Source organism: Seriola lalandi, unplaced genomic scaffold (genome assembly GCF_002814215.2).
Source record: "Seriola lalandi dorsalis isolate HSWRI2012SDOR001 ecotype SW California unplaced genomic scaffold, Sedor1 jcf7180002054317, whole genome shotgun sequence".
NCBI classification, from domain to species: domain Eukaryota; kingdom Metazoa; phylum Chordata; class Actinopteri; order Carangiformes; family Carangidae; genus Seriola; species Seriola lalandi.
In genome coordinates, this window is record NW_019524870.1 from 362598 (window position 1) to 379269 (window position 16672).

General features: G+C 42.3%; 1 protein-coding gene across 1 annotated transcript in view; it reads right to left on the reverse strand.

Moving 5' to 3' along the window:
* Positions 1-4427: 4427 nt before the first annotated feature.
* myo1d (myosin 1D) overlaps positions 4428-16672 on the reverse strand; it is a 104106-nt gene continuing 91861 nt past the window's right edge. Inside the window, exon 22 of the mRNA XM_023406810.2 lies at positions 4428-9440. Within this exon, the coding sequence (XP_023262578.1) occupies positions 9284-9440 (157 nt within the window). The 3' untranslated portion in view covers positions 4428-9283. The remainder of the gene's footprint in view (positions 9441-16672) is intronic.

Here is a 16672-nt window from a genome sequence, read left to right on the forward strand (position 1 = left end):
GGGGGGGGGGGGGGGGGGGATTGGATGGACAATAAGCAAACATTGCATTGTGGGACTTTTGATAAAATAAAGACAACAAACCAGAGGACGTGTGGCCAATGCTGAGTGGTCATACTGTGTGTGTTCAGAAAGACCTACTTTATTTTCATCTAGAAAAAAAAAATAAAACAAGTTACTGGATGTTTTGCTCCCCAGAGGCTTACACCTATGGAGGCTTATTTATTGCTTTTCTGGAACAAGTTTTCTTTCATTTTTTTTCTTTTTTTACTTAGAAATGTAATGTTTTGCACGTGTGCCATGCAATTTTACAGAGTTTCTGAGAGGAGCAGGAGCAATCTTCTTCTTTTTACTTGATTTATAAACCAACTGCATCTGCATTAGAGAATGCTGTGAACAAAGTGACACTAGTTTATTTAGCTATGCTTGCTAAAATAGGCTATTTGTTTACCAGGGAAATTGTTTTTGTACTTTTGTCGATAGGTTGTGTTGCAACCACTTTTGGAATGATGTTTGATTTTGTGCTTATGATTCAGCATAGAAAATGTTAAAACAGTGCCATATCGTTGATGGAAATCCCACAGGTCTGAGAACACTCTGAGACACGAATGACGGGGTGGATTTTCATCTACTAATAACTACTTACTGACACCTAATTTATTGCCATTTACGTATTTATTATTTAGGCACATTTAATGTAAAAGAAAGATCACGGAGAGAGACTTTGGAAAGGGAAAGACTGGGGGGAGTGGCTGGTCTAGAAGGTGTGCTTATCTTTGGTGGGAATGAAGATTGATCTGGTTTATGCAAATTAATGTCGCGGGGATTTATCAGTGAATATCCAATTCAAAAGCTCATAGATCAAAACCGATGTTAAATCTGACCATCACCAAAGTGACATCATCCAGGACACCTTGGCAGAACAACACAACACTTAAGACAATGCCCTGAAAACATCTGTTTTTTTGTCCTGCAACACTGGCCTGCATGAGGAGCTGACACATATCAGACAGAAAAAGCACACACATTTTTTTTTTCCAGGGGAGTAAATGATTTCAATGACGCCTGTTCACTATCACTGCGGAAAAGCACAGGTTACCTTTGAGGATCATCCATCAGCATCAGCTCTGTGTAAATCACATGATGAGCTGCACTGGAGGAGGTGAGGCGACCTCCATAGGAAAAATCACATTTTTAAGATTTTCAATCAGAGAATCCACAAGACTAAAACGACACGCTGCGGTGTGCAGTGGGAAGACCATGGCAACCAAAACAGAAAGCAAGAAGAGCAACTGAGACAGGCCTATGTATCTTTTTATTTCCACAGGAGAGAAGGTACTCCACTGTTGGTCGACAGCCACTGCAACTCCTCGCTGTCTCTGTAATGACTGCAATCACTGGAGAAGCTACAGTATTTCCACTCAGAGATGTTAGAGAAATGTATTTACTGGTTTTCACATCTCAACTTCATATAAAAAAAAAAAAAAAATGTGTGCACTTCTTTCCTTTGCAGTGTTCTGAAAGTCTGTCTAAAGGAAAAGGCCTCTGTCATGTTTTGAAGTGGAGAATGAAAGGTCTCCGTGCTGCTGCTGCTGCTGCGTTTGTGGGAATCAGAGAGACGGCCACAACCTGTGGCTTCCTCTGCTGTGTGACTGTGGCCGACACACAGAGTTAGATCAGTGAGAGAGACGCTTCATTTAGAGAGTTTGTGCCGGCACAACAGGGGGACACACACTTTGGATGTGCATCTGCTTCTGGCAGAAAGAAAAGCAGGGCATCGGGGTAAAGGGCCTCAAACAGAGACCACCGAATCTTTTTTTTTCTCTCTGTCCACCTGCCCCCCCCCTTCCCAACTCACTTGAAATGTGCCATTTTATTTTTTCTCCACTTTGCATCATTGAGTAGTTGTTTGAGAAAATACTTTCAAAAGCTGATAAAATATGAAAAAAGACTCAAGTGATAGTTAAAGATTTCTGTCAAAATTCTTTTCTGTATCTTGTTGCGTACTTTGTAGATAAAAAAAATGAAACTGGTTAAAAACTTCAAAAAGAGAGGCATTCAATGACTGCATGTGTGTGTGAATGTGGGTGTGATTGTGTGCGTGAAAGGCAGCGTTTTATTTGTACAGATGAATGTGTGACATGTTGTTTTCTTATGGACACGGAGCATACACCAACCACACTGGAACTCGGACTTGGTTCACCGTCGGTGGGGTGAGGGAGGGGTGTCAATGCTGTTCAATAAAAATCTTTTTTTTTTTCTTTCTTTTTTTGAAAAAGACAAAAAAGCTGTTGCTGTAATTGAAACTTTTTTCAGTTAGTTTCTGCTTATTTTAATTTATTTTTGTACTGTGATGGAAAAATAAAATGCACTGATCGTTCAAGGCCGTCGCTTGTCTTTTTATGCCTCTTGACTCTCTGATGTGACGGTCTCTGGGTTTTACTGAGAAATACCTCAGTGGTGGTAAGGAAGAAGTGAGACTTTCCCCACCCAGATTTATCCCTTGACTGGGAATCAAACTTGCTTTTCAATCAACTCTCTGTTTGCTTGGTTTTCACTGACTTGGATCAGAACCAAATTGTTGTTTTTAGGTAGAAAAATGTGGGTGTGAACGTCCAGTTCCACGTGACTGCAAAGTTTGTCTGGTTTGCTTTCTGCCTCCTTCTCCCACCCTCAGCTGTCACCAAACAGTGCTGATTAATGTTTTCTCTCTGATTGAAGGTGTCTGTGTGGCCACTTGCTCTAGTGCCTGGTCAAAGGTCAAACATCCTTATACAGCACGTTGCCTCTGCTGGCACAGGTCTGAGACCAGTTGACTGAAATCAAGTCGATTTTATTTATAGAAGGCCAAGACCACAAATCATGTTCCAGAATACGACACCTGCTATCCTTAGAGCCTCTTTTTGGAAAGAGAGAAACTCCAAAGACCCCAGACGAAAACGTCTACAGGGACAAAATGGTGACGTTCATATATACAGTGGTGATCCTAGATTCTGGGGGTGCCAAGGCAAAATCGAAATCCATCAAAGAAACCCTCCCTTAATACAGACTAATGCTACAATTCACAGATGTCCCCTAAATGCCTCACATGCAGGCTATGAATAGATACTACAATTTGCATGCTCTGTAAATGTTTCAAATGCGGGCTATAGGTAGACACTACAATTTGCAGATGTTCCCTGAATGCTTCATATGCAGGCAATTGGTAGACACTAGCTACAGCACACATCATCATAGGCCTCACTTTTGGGTTTATGGGGGCATCAGCAGTGAACTGTACAGTGTCTTTATGGGAGGTTTAATGTTTATAATTGTCATTGCACAATGTGCCAATATAAGGGGCCATCAGGAGCCCCTTTTCTCCTCGTGGGCTCCAAGCATTTTCCTGGTTTGCCTCTTCTGATGGTGCGCCTCTGAATATATATAGATAGTAATGTCATGTAGATTGTAGACAGAACAGCCAATACATTTTTGTCTGAAGTACCTCCACAGGCCGGTCAGCTAAGTTAAAACAGTGCTTCTCAAAGTGGGGTCACCCAGGGGTCGTTGGGGGTGGGGGTGGGCTACCACTGAGTTAAAGTACCTCCATCAACACCACACCATTCCACTCATCATGTTTCAAATGTGTTGATTTGAATTGATTTAAAAGAGGATGTTAGTTAACATGATTGATTATGTTAAAGCGGGTATTGTTACAGTGATGTTTATGTAAAATCAAGACATAATTATCTTTGAACTCTCTGTGATTGGGCCTTGGAACTTTTTCAATAGATGTGGTTTGCATTTCTCCAACTAACACTTATGGGTGGTAGAAGATAAAGGTGTCAGCCTATCTTCATTTTCCCTCCAAACACAAACACATGGATCATTATTTTAAAAATCGAATCATGTCAGTCAAATCTTCCCATGTCCATGTGCATCTGGTTGGGAGTCAGTGCTGAAACTCCACATCTACTAAAAGGCCTCTCACGTGGATTAGTCTGGGTCAGTTCACTCCTGCATATCACTCTCTGTCCATTAATTCCCATTTATTCAGCCAGCAGGTCAGTCGGTCCAGTCTTACTTAGTCACTGTCCTTGTGGGAAAAAAAAGGTCATCCCACTCTCTGCAGCGGACAGTCATCCATCAACCAGTGGATTATCAACCCCTGCTGACGTAGCTGGCCACGGTTGACACGGGGGCAGTGGGAAGCGGCGTTGTCATGCCGACTACAGGGGTTTTAGCCGTCCCAACGTCACCCGCTGAAACAGCTGTTAGTGGGTGGATTACCGTCGAGCTCTACCCGCATATCACCACATCACATATTAGACACTATACGACTGTCCTCGGGAAACATTTGAGTCAACACAACATCAGTCTCTTACAACCACCACACACACACACACACACGCACACACGCACACTATAATATCAACACCAGCTTACAGATATTGAAGCAAATAAATTTATTAATAAGGTGATTAATGAAATAGTTTTTCATTATGGAACATCATAATGCATCATCTGCATTTATACAGAATACATTTGCTACAACAGTTCCCTTTAGACTTGGTCTGGATATTATAGTATATCTATGGTATGTAATAGTGAATTATTAAACAAATATGCAAAATATAAACTTAATATAAAATTAGGCACATACTGAATGAACGGTGCATACATACAGATTTTGCTTAAAGCCACAGAATAAATTATAGAAAATGGAATTTGTTACCCTTTGGCTAACATGGACGGGTCTCGTGTCAAATACATGAAAAACAGTGAAACAGTGAAAACTGGAGGAATGTACATGTTAAACACTCAACACAGAGAACAGTGAAGGGAAGAACACAATGGCACAAGTCACCTACTGGTAATATTCATATTTCTAATTCCTTCATGCCTGTTTATAAAGGGGGTAATTAGATCAAGCCTGTGGTTTTTACATCTGCGGAAAAGCTGATAATCAATTACATGATAAAGTGATCACTGCTGAGAACATTAAAGCACAAATCTGATGATGCTCTACATTTCTCTTACTGTCAACAAAACCAAAAATACATTCATCCTAGTAACGCGTATCCAAAGCCTGATACAGATTAGTTGTAGTTTATTTTAAAAACCAATCTGTCCTGTTGCACCAAATGTGTATCAATACGCTGCTGAAAATAGTCCCAAACAAATGCACTATTTCCTCCTGTTTGAGCAGCGTTTACTAAAAAGTACAGTGCCCAGCTATTTTAGAAAACTGCCCTCACTTATTAAAAAATACAAGTCTATACTCCTGACCTGTTCCCACTGATTTCTGTCTTCAGCAGGAACCAGTGGAGCCACACACAGGTCAAGATGTCAACTAGGGCATTTGTAGCATTTGTAGATGTAGAGCATTTTGGTCTGTTCATGGGAATCTGTTTAAATCAACAAAAGGTATGACACCATCCTTATATTTTATTAGGATATAGATCTACTCCTGGTTAACATACTGAGCTTTGTCTTATTTTTTCTCTGCTGTGTGATACTCCTTTTGTTTGACTTGCCTTGTTGCTGGTGTACTTTCTCTTTCCATTTCCATGCCTCCTGGGCACAGGACGGCTGAAGGAAAACAAAAAACAAAAAAAACAAAAAAAACAAAAACAGGAAAACCTTCACTGCCCTGCAGGACGGTACAGTCAGCCCAGCTGGGCGAGGAGCCAAGTGATTTGACAGGGGAAGGGAAGTGGAAAAGGAGGGAGGGAGGGAGTGAGGGAGGGAGGAAAAAGAAAGCAGAGGGAGTAGAGAAGGAGAGGAGGCCAAGTGAGGCTTTGTTCACCAACCCCCTTCGCCTTGAGAAAGCGAAGAGAGAAGCGCTGAAGTGAGAAGTGACACGGAGTCCATCCTAATGATAATCGGTGAATAGCCGAGCAGAGGGGAGAGGAAGAGCCCTGTGGGAGATTACCATGCTGAGGGATATGGAGAGCTGTGGTGTTATAGTCCACACACACACACACGCACACGCACACACATACACACTCATCACAGGCAGTCACTGCACCTAAGCTGCATTCAAAACTGTCTATTAACGCTCCCGATGTCACTTCCTTAATCCGCACTATGAATGCACCAATTTCCCCAAACAACTCCTTCCTGCTGCTTATCACACACCAGGACGAGGTCATCCGCCACAGAGCCGCGAGGTAGAATGGAGATTTGCCTCTTCAAAGGACAGGGGTGCTCGCAAACTAATTAAGATAAACGACTTGTTCAGACAACAATTAGAGGGCCACTGTGCTACTGTGGCTATGGTGACCGCTAACAAGTTTTCCTTCCTGTGGAAGTGAAGTCGACAAGAGCGCCCCCCAGTCTCCTCAACTAGGCCAGACACCGAGGGAGCGTGGATTCATAACCTTGGGCAGTCGATCCTCTGCCCACAGTCAGTGCTCTTTACTCAGTCTTCACACAGAGACAACAAAGATATGTGTCTGTGGGTAGAGAGACGAAGCAGTGTTGGTTCTCTCATCCTATGAACTGGTAACAGTTACTCTCACGTCACCATGACGACCTCAATATCAAGCTAACAAAATCATCCCATCCATCCATGTGTCAGTTCCTTCCATATTCAGCAATGAGGAAGTTCTATAATATAATATAATATAATATAATATAATAATAATAATATAATTCTTATACAGGGGTAAAAATTAATTTGCCATTCTTGAGCTTTCGACCATATGCCATGATCTTCATTAGTAGATAAGAATCGTCATGAAACTGTAGATGGTAAAATGATTGTTATTTTTTTTCTGAGCAGCAAGTGCTTCTTGTCCATGTTGGCTTCAAAGCTGAGATTCAAAGTTAATCCCTGCCTTAACCTCCTCTGTTGGACTAACTGCACAAAAGAGCACTGGTTTGCTGATAGTTGTGAAAAAGACATCCATAGTATAAGTTGGCCTTTGCAATAAACTTTGTGAGCATATTATCCTGTTAGCCACTGAGCTAATGAGCTCATTAACTGACAGCTTGTTTTCTCACTTACAGTTAGCAAGCTTGCTAGCTCAGAGAGCTTTCCCCCCCTTCATTCACCGATTAAAATGGTGAACAACACCGAGAACAAAATTCCCCGGACAACCATCGCAGCTAATTAGTGCCAAATCTTACATTTTAAACCTCATGTTCCCAGCAGGCAAACATGTTAGCGGTTAGCTCACTGAGCCCTACATCCCTGTCACCAAGCCTCTAGAAACACAATCATTCATTCATAAAAAAGTGTGGATGAATTCCGCTGTGTTATCTTTGGTGTGATCAGGTTTTTAAAATGTTACAACTCCATTTTCCGATGAAGCTCATGTAACACGACCGACAGCTCCAGTACGGCTACTAAATGTAGTGACTGTTTTCTTAACTTGCTGTTTCCAAGGTCAAGAATTAGCAACAAAAGCACATTTCCATAACAGATAGCCTCTCTTTGCCTTCCGTCCTCAATCTGCGGATGTTCTGTTAATATCAAACACGCAGTATAAATCTTCATCTCGTGAGCTTCTGTTCTACAATGGCTGGACGAAGAACATATCGTAACATGCCAACACCAGAGAGAAAACCAACAGCTTGTGAGAACAGAACGAACCAAACTCTGAGTGTTCAGTGCTGATGATGTGATCAGTGCAATTTGGCTCCAGAGAAGTGAAGGGAAATTAGCAAGATCAGATGAGAAACACGTCTCCTAACAGTCTAGCGTTCATACAAAAGAAGTCATTCCCATCATTAGACAGGGAGGTAAAGTAAAGTAGGACAGCAGTCTGATTGCAGACTTCACACCCCTCTGCCTCCACTCCTTCACCGTGGCCACTAGCCAGGCTCTCAGTCTCCTGAGCCAAGAGGAGGAGAGCGAAAAGAGCTAATCAACACACACACACATACAAAGTACACACACTTCCCACACACACACACACACACACACACACACACACACACTCTCTCTCTCTCACTCCCTCTGATGAAGGGGATATTTGTCAAGTGGAAGACTCTTCCACAGGACTAAGGACCACTACAAGGCATTAGGCTATTCACTTAACACAAAGACAGCAAATGAGACTATGTTCAGGGGCTGGAGTTCACATGGGATTATACAGTACTGGCCAGCAACACTCTGTTGCTAAGCTAAAGCATTAAATCTAACACTTGAAGAGAATATGAACTAAAAAGACCTCCTGGAAAAAAGTAATGTTTTCGTTATCATCTACAGTATTATTCAGTAATCATTATAACCCTCTGTACACTAAACGCAGTATAGGTGCTGTGCATACACATATTAATGGTCGTATGTTGCTCAGATAGAGTATATTCTAACTTTAATACATAAGCAGTATACGAGTGTTATAAAAGTAGAGACGTTGCAGTAGAGAGTATAAGACGCAGGATTTAAATTATTTGATTTTAGCATTTCGTACGAAGCAGGCTGCCAAGTTCAGGATATGCTCAACACATCCTGTGACTAACAAACTAACGATGAATTTGATTTGGAGTTTGTGCATCAGATGCTGCCTGAACCACTGAATCACATGTTCTCACTCGCTGTTCTGTTCCTGTATGTGATTGTAAACATAATGAACTAGTCTTCAATTAAAGTTCATTTAACATTACTATTCCTTAGAATATATCCACAACTAGTGTTTCAAAGCAGATAATCAAAGCTGACTAAGTATCTGAAAAATATAAATATAATTTTTTTTTGGGGGTTTCACTTTTTGATCTGGCTCCCACACAGGAAGCTGCAGGGATTATAAATTCCTGCAAAGCCTTTGGATTTTTTCTTTTTTCCTATTATGCAACATCAGTGGTTCTGCGAACAGTTGCCGCATAATCTCTTCTCACCTTAACTCACAATAATCAATCCACAATAAACTAAATATTGCACAAAGCAAATCATTTGAAATTTGGATTTTAAAAAGAAAAAAAAAAAAAAAACACCACTTTGGTGAATCATCTTGTAGTGCATATTTTTGTTAAACCTGTTAAGCTAATAACGTTTTGCATGTAGGTGTATTGTGCATTTCCTTTTCACTGTAGCATTGCATAGAAATCTACAAAACAGGTCAAATTTGGCATGGCTTTGCAATGTGAGGATTTAATTATCTGAATCCTCCTACAGAGCTGCTATCCACAATGTCACGTTATCAGCAGTTCTGCAAAAAAACCCAAAACAAAACAAAAAACAAACAAAAAAAGAACGAGAAGTGAATCATCATCATCGTCATCATAATCATCACCATCCCGGCCTGGTTTGAAATCAGCTGTCACTGTTCTTTTCTTTTTTGTTTTCTTTCAGCCTGGTTTAGTTGCCGGGAACAGCCAGGATGTAACCAGATCGGCTCTTGGTGAAGTCCGGATGTGACTGGTTGATCTTGGGCTCGACGATGACCGTGCACTTCCTCCCGTTCATGCTGCACTGGATGGGACTCACGATGTTCACCTGCAGCTTTCTCTTCTCACTGCAGGGAGGACATAAAAGATAGAAGAAGATTTATGGTATCATCTAGGTTCAGTCATACATTTACTCATATTACAGTCTTAACATAAAGGCAACGCAACCTCAGTGGAATTCACATTACATTCAATCATAGCCTAATTCACAGGAATAATAAATGCAGATCCATTAGTGACCTGTGTGTGAGTGTCTGTGTGTGTGTGTGAGAAAGAGAAGATGTATGAGAGGCTGTTGAGGTCATAAATCATACGCACTCTCATACACAGCATCATAATCTCAGAAAAATCCCACTACTGTACCGTAAACACCCTCACATGCTCCGTCATGCTAAGGGCCATAAATCTCACTTGCTCATTATTCCCTTTGCAGGAGTATTGTGGGAGCGAAAACTATTGTGCGTGAGAACGATATTGCCCAAAGAATAATTACACTGTGAAATAGAGGACTGACGTAGAGAAATTATACTGTGCATGAGAGAAAATAGTAATGTGTGTTATTGAAGAAGAATTTTCAAAGAGTCTGTTGAGATCTGTAATCATTTTGTGTTGGCCAATTTAATGTAGCTAGAACCTGAGAATGGTTATTGGGCTGCACTTATACAGAGCTTTTCTAGTCTTATCGACCACTCAAAGAGCTCCTGACTACAAGACGCATTCACCTATACACACACAGTCATACAGCGCTTTCTTTCTCTCATAGTCTCACAGACACAGACACAGACACAGACACACACACACACACGGAACAGCCATCAGAGGCAATTTGAGGTTCAGTATCTTACCCAACACACCTCGCCACGCAGACCGGAGGAGCCGGGGATCGAACCATCGACTGTCCGATTAGTGGAACGACCTGCTCTTCGTCCTGAGCCTCACCGAAGACGGTGAGCAGCTTATATTAAAGGCCCTGCACACCCTCACAGGTGTTTTCAATTGCTCCAGTTGATTAGACCTATAGCCTATGCTGTGGTGTCACCAAACTCTGTGAACTAATAATGATGGCTGTGCGCCAGCAGCAAGGGTGGGGAAACACGCCTGCACGAGACGGCAAGTATGACACTATCAGCTGATAATCAAACAACACATAGTTGAGATGCTGCAGCAAACTTTACTTTCATCTTTTAACAGCTTTCAAGTGTCGGCAGAGACACTTTGTATTTGGATTCAGCCAATACAAGCCAGGTGAAATATGTGCTCTTCCGTCTGTATTGCTTATTCGCTGCACAGAGCCATCGGTTCAAGTCAGTATAAGCAGTCTATGGACAAGCACAATGGGGTTTGGAGAACATCTAATGACAACAGTGTGAACTGCAGCAACACTAACAGGAGAGCGAGGGAGACGTCAGTCAAACACTGCACCTACACAGTCTTCAGAAGAGTCTAATCAGGCACCATGAGTGAAAACACCTGTGTAGGTAGACGACGGTTGTGTAGAGACTTTATATGTTTCAAATAGTGTAGAAAAGGCTATAAAACTATAACATTAAAAAGCTTATATTAATGAATGATTTAACTCTAAGTCACATTATGGGATCAGCTGCTCATTTCACCAGAGGACACTGTAAAAACACACAGTCTATTCATGATCCCCTGGGCAGAGAGCTTTGGACAGAGGCTAGTTGTTTCTTCCAGTCTTGGTGCTAAAATAAGCTAAGCTAGGCTAAGCTAAGCTAACGGTCTGCAGGCTGTAGCTTCATATTTATCCTACGAGAGTAAGACTGGGTATCAATCGTCTCATCTTCCCCTCAGCAAGAAAGCAAATACCAGTGAGCGTGTCTCCCAAAATGTGGAACTGAGCAGTTTCTGGTTTACAGACAGAACAAAGTAAGAAGCTGCTCAGTGGCACAGTTAGAAACGTTTAAATAAAGCCATGATGAGTTTCGGGACACTTCCTGTCTTACATATACCATCACGGGAATATAACATGAGAGTATATTTGAGTATGACGAAGAGTATGATGCATGAGGATGAATAGGGCATGAATGTGCATGTCAGAATGTAGCCTATAGGAGTGTGTGTGTGGGAGAGAATAATAGCGTCAGTGCAGGATTATGATGCTGTACATCTTAGAAATCCTTTCACACAGGAGAGATTGTGTGTGCGCGTGCGTGTGTGTGTGTTTAGGCGCACAGACTAAGAAAATGAAGATGAATAAAAGAGAAGAAATCAGGCAGGAGTGCTGTTGTAGAAATGATCCATATGATGCTGCTGGGCTGGAGCACAGCAGCGGATTGGCTTTTAGTGCCTGTCACATCTAGTTAGGCCTCTTCTGGGTGAATGGGTGCTTTGCTTCGTTTGCTCTTAAACAGGATCGATGACGGGAATCAAAGAGTGAGAGGGAAAAGTCATAAATTGAGAGGCTGCTTTTCACACAGAGAGAGAGAGAGCGAGAGAGAGAGAGAGAGAGAGAGAGAGAGAGGGAAATGTAACATAGTCCAAATGGGAGGAGGAATGAGACGATGACTGTGTGATAATCAGCTGAGGAGGGGAGAGGGGGGTGAGAGGAAGATGTAATGTAAATGTAAAGGGGCTCAGAGAGGAGGGGTGGTGACAGGAAGCTAAAAGCGTGATAAACACACATGCATCTCTGTTCAGTCAAGTGCTCGTCGTGACACACTTTCTCTCTGGCACAGTTACTGATGGCGGCTGCCTGTGTCGTTTGTAAACAAATCCATTATCCGCGAATTACCGCTGCATTCACACAAAAGCCGCCGATCTGCGTCCCCTCAGATCTAAACTTGGGAAATGAGTCGCGAACCCGTTAACACCGACTTGTTGCGCAACAACAATAATAAGTCATAAACAAGGAGCGAGAGGCTTCTGCTGCCCACGCTGCACTCCTCTGCAGAGTGAGCGCAGCCCTGTATCACAGCTTATGCAGAAAGGAGAAGGGTAGGGTAGCGCTGATGCAGGTTTCCATGGCAACCCCCGGGAACTGAACTTCCCCCATCTGTCATGGCTGCCAGCCAGCCAATGCTACTGTGTGTGTATTTATGTGTGTGAGTGTGTGCTTGTGTTGTGATATGTCTCTCTTTCTCTGTCAGTCTCTCATCCCGTTACTTCGCTGTCTCACTGAAAATGCCACAGGGGATGCTGCGCTGCGCTCCTCGTGAAGGGCAAACAGGGTTACACACACACACACACACACACACACACACACACACACACACACACACACACACACACACACACAAACAGCTTCCACTGAGACCGGTGTCAAAGACCTGTTTGGTACACCAAACAGGTCTTTGACACCTTTCTCTTCCATCAGTGCTGAACCTTGCTTCTGAATAAACACTGTCTTGTTCCAATAAAGTCCGACACAACATCTCTGAATAGAAAATCATGATCACTTGAGTCTTAAGGTCACCGCCTGACCTTTTCAATCAGGAGTTGGCCCGAGCCAGCCAGAGCCCCGAGGGCAGACTTAGTCCTTCATTGGATGGCCTCTCCAACTGGAAAATCAATTCTTTCCTTTTCCCTACCCACTGCCCCCCTTTCCCCTTTGTGTGTTTTTGCCCTTCATGCCATGTGAGTCCAAGTTCACTTGCTCCCAAAAGTACCTCCTCTTTATTTGGCAGGATGGAGGATAGGAGGAGAAGGGAAAGAGGAGGAAGAGAGTGAAGCAAGAAAAAAAGGAAGTGGGTGAAACAGAAGTGGAAATAAAAGTTGAGGCCAAAGGGAAGACTTTAAGTGTAGTGGAAAGCAAAACAAGAGGGTAGAATATGCAAAAAGTAAAAAAAAAAAGAGAAGGGGGTGCTGAAAGGTATCGGGTGAAGACAGAGGGGAAGAGAAGTAGGAGAGGACGCTCCAGGCTATTTTTGGGTCGAGGAGCCAGGATTACCTCCAGTCTGTGAAGCCATCCAGTCCCACTTCTGAGTCATCTCCTCTAATAGTGTACCTGGCTCTCCCCCAAACTCTCTGCTGCTGAAAAATATATGAGCGCTGCAGGTGGAGGAGAGAGGAGGAGGGACACTCTAGAGCGCTGACTCGCTGTAAAGACTCAGGACTTTGAGGAGGTGATCAAAGTTGGATCTTCCCTCGCTTCTAACGATGACAGAGCCATTTTATAATAAATGAAAAAATAAAATCACAGCACGTAAAAGCAGCGAGCGGAGGAGCTTAAACACTGACAGTGATGCTTAAGTCACTGAGCTGTTACTGAAGAGAGAGAAACATGGAACATCATCATGGATGTAATCTGTTTTCCTCTTCAAACAGGAAATCAGTGTCTAAATTTCTCTGTCTGATGATTTGAAATGTCGTTTCTATTCTTGGCGTAATCTTGTTTTAATCAATTATCACAGAGACAAACGTAGGAGGCAAATATCTGCATCAGTGGGAAGTGAAGAAACTGAGCGCAGAAAATGCAAAATGAGATACCAGTGAAGTTCAGCTTCTGTGCCAGGAGTGTGCAGGAAAGCTAATATTACTGAAGGAAGGGACATGCGCACTCACAACATATATATATAAATTCAAACAAACTGCAGGTTGGTGCAGGAGATGAACCCATATGGTGAAGCTGTCAGAGACTCAGCACTGATCTCCTCCTCACACACAGCTCTGACCAAATGATGCCACTTTGTTTTTATTTAACCCCCCCCCCAAAAAAAACAACCTACAGTCTCCTCACATCAATATTTCATGTTTGTGAGACCACGTTGTGATCAAGAGAGAGAATGCAGGGGGTGAGCAGTAAATACATGCATGTGCTATATCCTGACAGTGTGTGTGTGTGTGCGTGTGTGAAGGTCAGGCACCATGGGGCAGGACAGGGGAGGCGCACCCTGCAGACAGAACCATGCTGATGATTTTTCAAGGCTTTTGTCCAGACTCCTTGTGCACATTGCAGCAGCATCTCCACATATTCTTGATTCACTCGCGGCCCATTTCATTTACAAGATGAATGTGCTTCAAATCAATTCAGAGAGCATCAAGGATTTGAATAAAAAGTAAAGGTACATTTTGTGAAGTTTATGAAGCACGTACTGTAGATTTCTCCACGTTGTCCACAGAATGGAAAATACTGCAGAGACAAATATTAAGAGGCTATTTCATGCTTAGAAAAGTCTCTTCTATTTCAGGTCCTGAAGTGTGATTAATACATTAATGGCCAGCTATTTTTCACCCTTATCATTTATACATTTTAAACACATCATAATGTAAATGTCTTGTGTTATATACAGTTTATATTTACATTTATATTCTTACATCGCCTTCACATTATGTGTGATGGGAGGCAGTGATGGGAAACTGAGCTCAGGACAATGGTTTGATTGTAGAGTTAGTGGTTGGTCAGACACTTCCAGCTTTAATTAACACAGATCAGATTTTTCACAACAATCTGAACAGGAGTTGGATTTGATAATGTGGGTAATTACACAAACTGTAAGTACAAGTGCAGCAACTGACTGACTGACGGATGTTCAAGTATTAGGCTAGAGATGGGTAAGTTTAGGTTTATCATATCTTACTTTATTTAAATGCAAATCTGGTTTCCGTTTTTCTACTCAGAGACAAAATGTTCATGTTTTACAAACTGAGACATTAAAAGTAGAGAGAGGATGGAGAGGAGCAATTGTTTCACAAGTCCACATTTCTGTGTTTCCCTCCTCCTGCGCAGCCACCCACTCAACTACATGGATTTGCATTTAACACCAGACCTGACACAGCATCTCTTCCTCTCACTGTCACACTCTTCCTCTGTCTCACATGGCTGCATCGCACGATCTCACGTGCTGCATGTGTGCCACATTCACACCGGAGAGGAGACGGAAAAGATGTACACACAGAGCATGGAGGTGCTCAAACACACAAGACACACACACACAGATACCTGCACCAGACATGAAAATAATCCTGGAAGCTGGAGTAGCTCTTTTTTTCCTGGGAGATGATCAGAAATAGAGAAAGTGTGATATGAGGCGGCCTCACCAGTCTGGTTGGAGGGAAGTGGAATGGCCTTATCTGCCCCAGTTTGAAGTGTCTGGGGTTTGGACTGGTTCAAAATGTGAAAACTGCCTAAGAGGCTTTCTGAGTGCAGCTCTTTAATTAGCATCTCGGTGCCCAAGTTGTACAGTTTTACTCCTACTGCAACTGCAGATGTGCTGGATGAATAAAAGAGAAAATGCAGAGCCTCTCAGAACTGAGCAGTTTCTATTATCATATTATCATTATGTTCTTACACCATACGTAACATTAGCACTATTTATTTTTCCTTTGCTCATCCAAACACACACATACCCTCTACTTAATCTAATCTTATATCTACTCCCTGACTCTTATCACATACACCATCACAACCACTTTATGTTATCATCTGTATGTTTATCTTATTCATCTTCTGTCAGCTTGCATGTTTCTGTTTTTTATCCTATGTCGCACTATTTCACCGATAAAAAAAAACAACAAAAAACTGAACTGAACTGATGAAGCAGCGAGGTGGGAGATACTGTAGCTGCAGTGTGATACAGATGCTTAAGATCAGCATCAAGAGGAGGCTGGATTAACATTATATCAGTGAAAGTCAGATTTAACAAGTCAGAACTGTAGATCAGATTTCTGCCCTCTTGTCCTCTGAAATTACAACTTGTTTTTTTCCCAAACTTTTCACTCTTTTCTCCTCAATAATTTGCATCACATCTTCACCACTTCTCGGAGGACAAAAGGCATCTTATTCGGTGTTGCAGTGCTTCTCAAGTACGGAGAATAAAATGTTTAGAGGCAAAGAAAAGCCCTAAAGACCAGATCAAATGCAGCAAATATCCTGTCTTGGGCTATTTCAGCAGGTTTATTGCATCAAATATAATAAGGCAGTCTCTTGGTTGAGGTAATTACTAAGCAGAGAAAGTACAGCAAGTCCGGGTGTGGATATCTCCTTTTATGTCATTCTTTTTTCTCTTTTCCTCTTCTCAGCTGTTATCTTTTCTTCCTGCTCCAGACAAAGCAGCTGTACTCACAACAGGAGAGATTACTAAGTAGGTCATTTAAAAAAACGGGGTAAAAATGCACCGGCAGCAAAAAGAAATGCTATTGATTAAAATGTGTATGGAGGGGAAAAGAATTAAACAACGAAAGCAAGGGAGGAAGAAGAAGGAGGTCAGTGTTCAGTATACACGGAGAAGTGGAGTTCAGGGGTGAAGCTGCCAAAGCGAAGGCTCGCATCAAAGCGGTGCAGTGGCTGAGCATCAGTTCTGCTCCAGGCCTCTGCACAAGACCAACAAAGAAAAGAGAGATC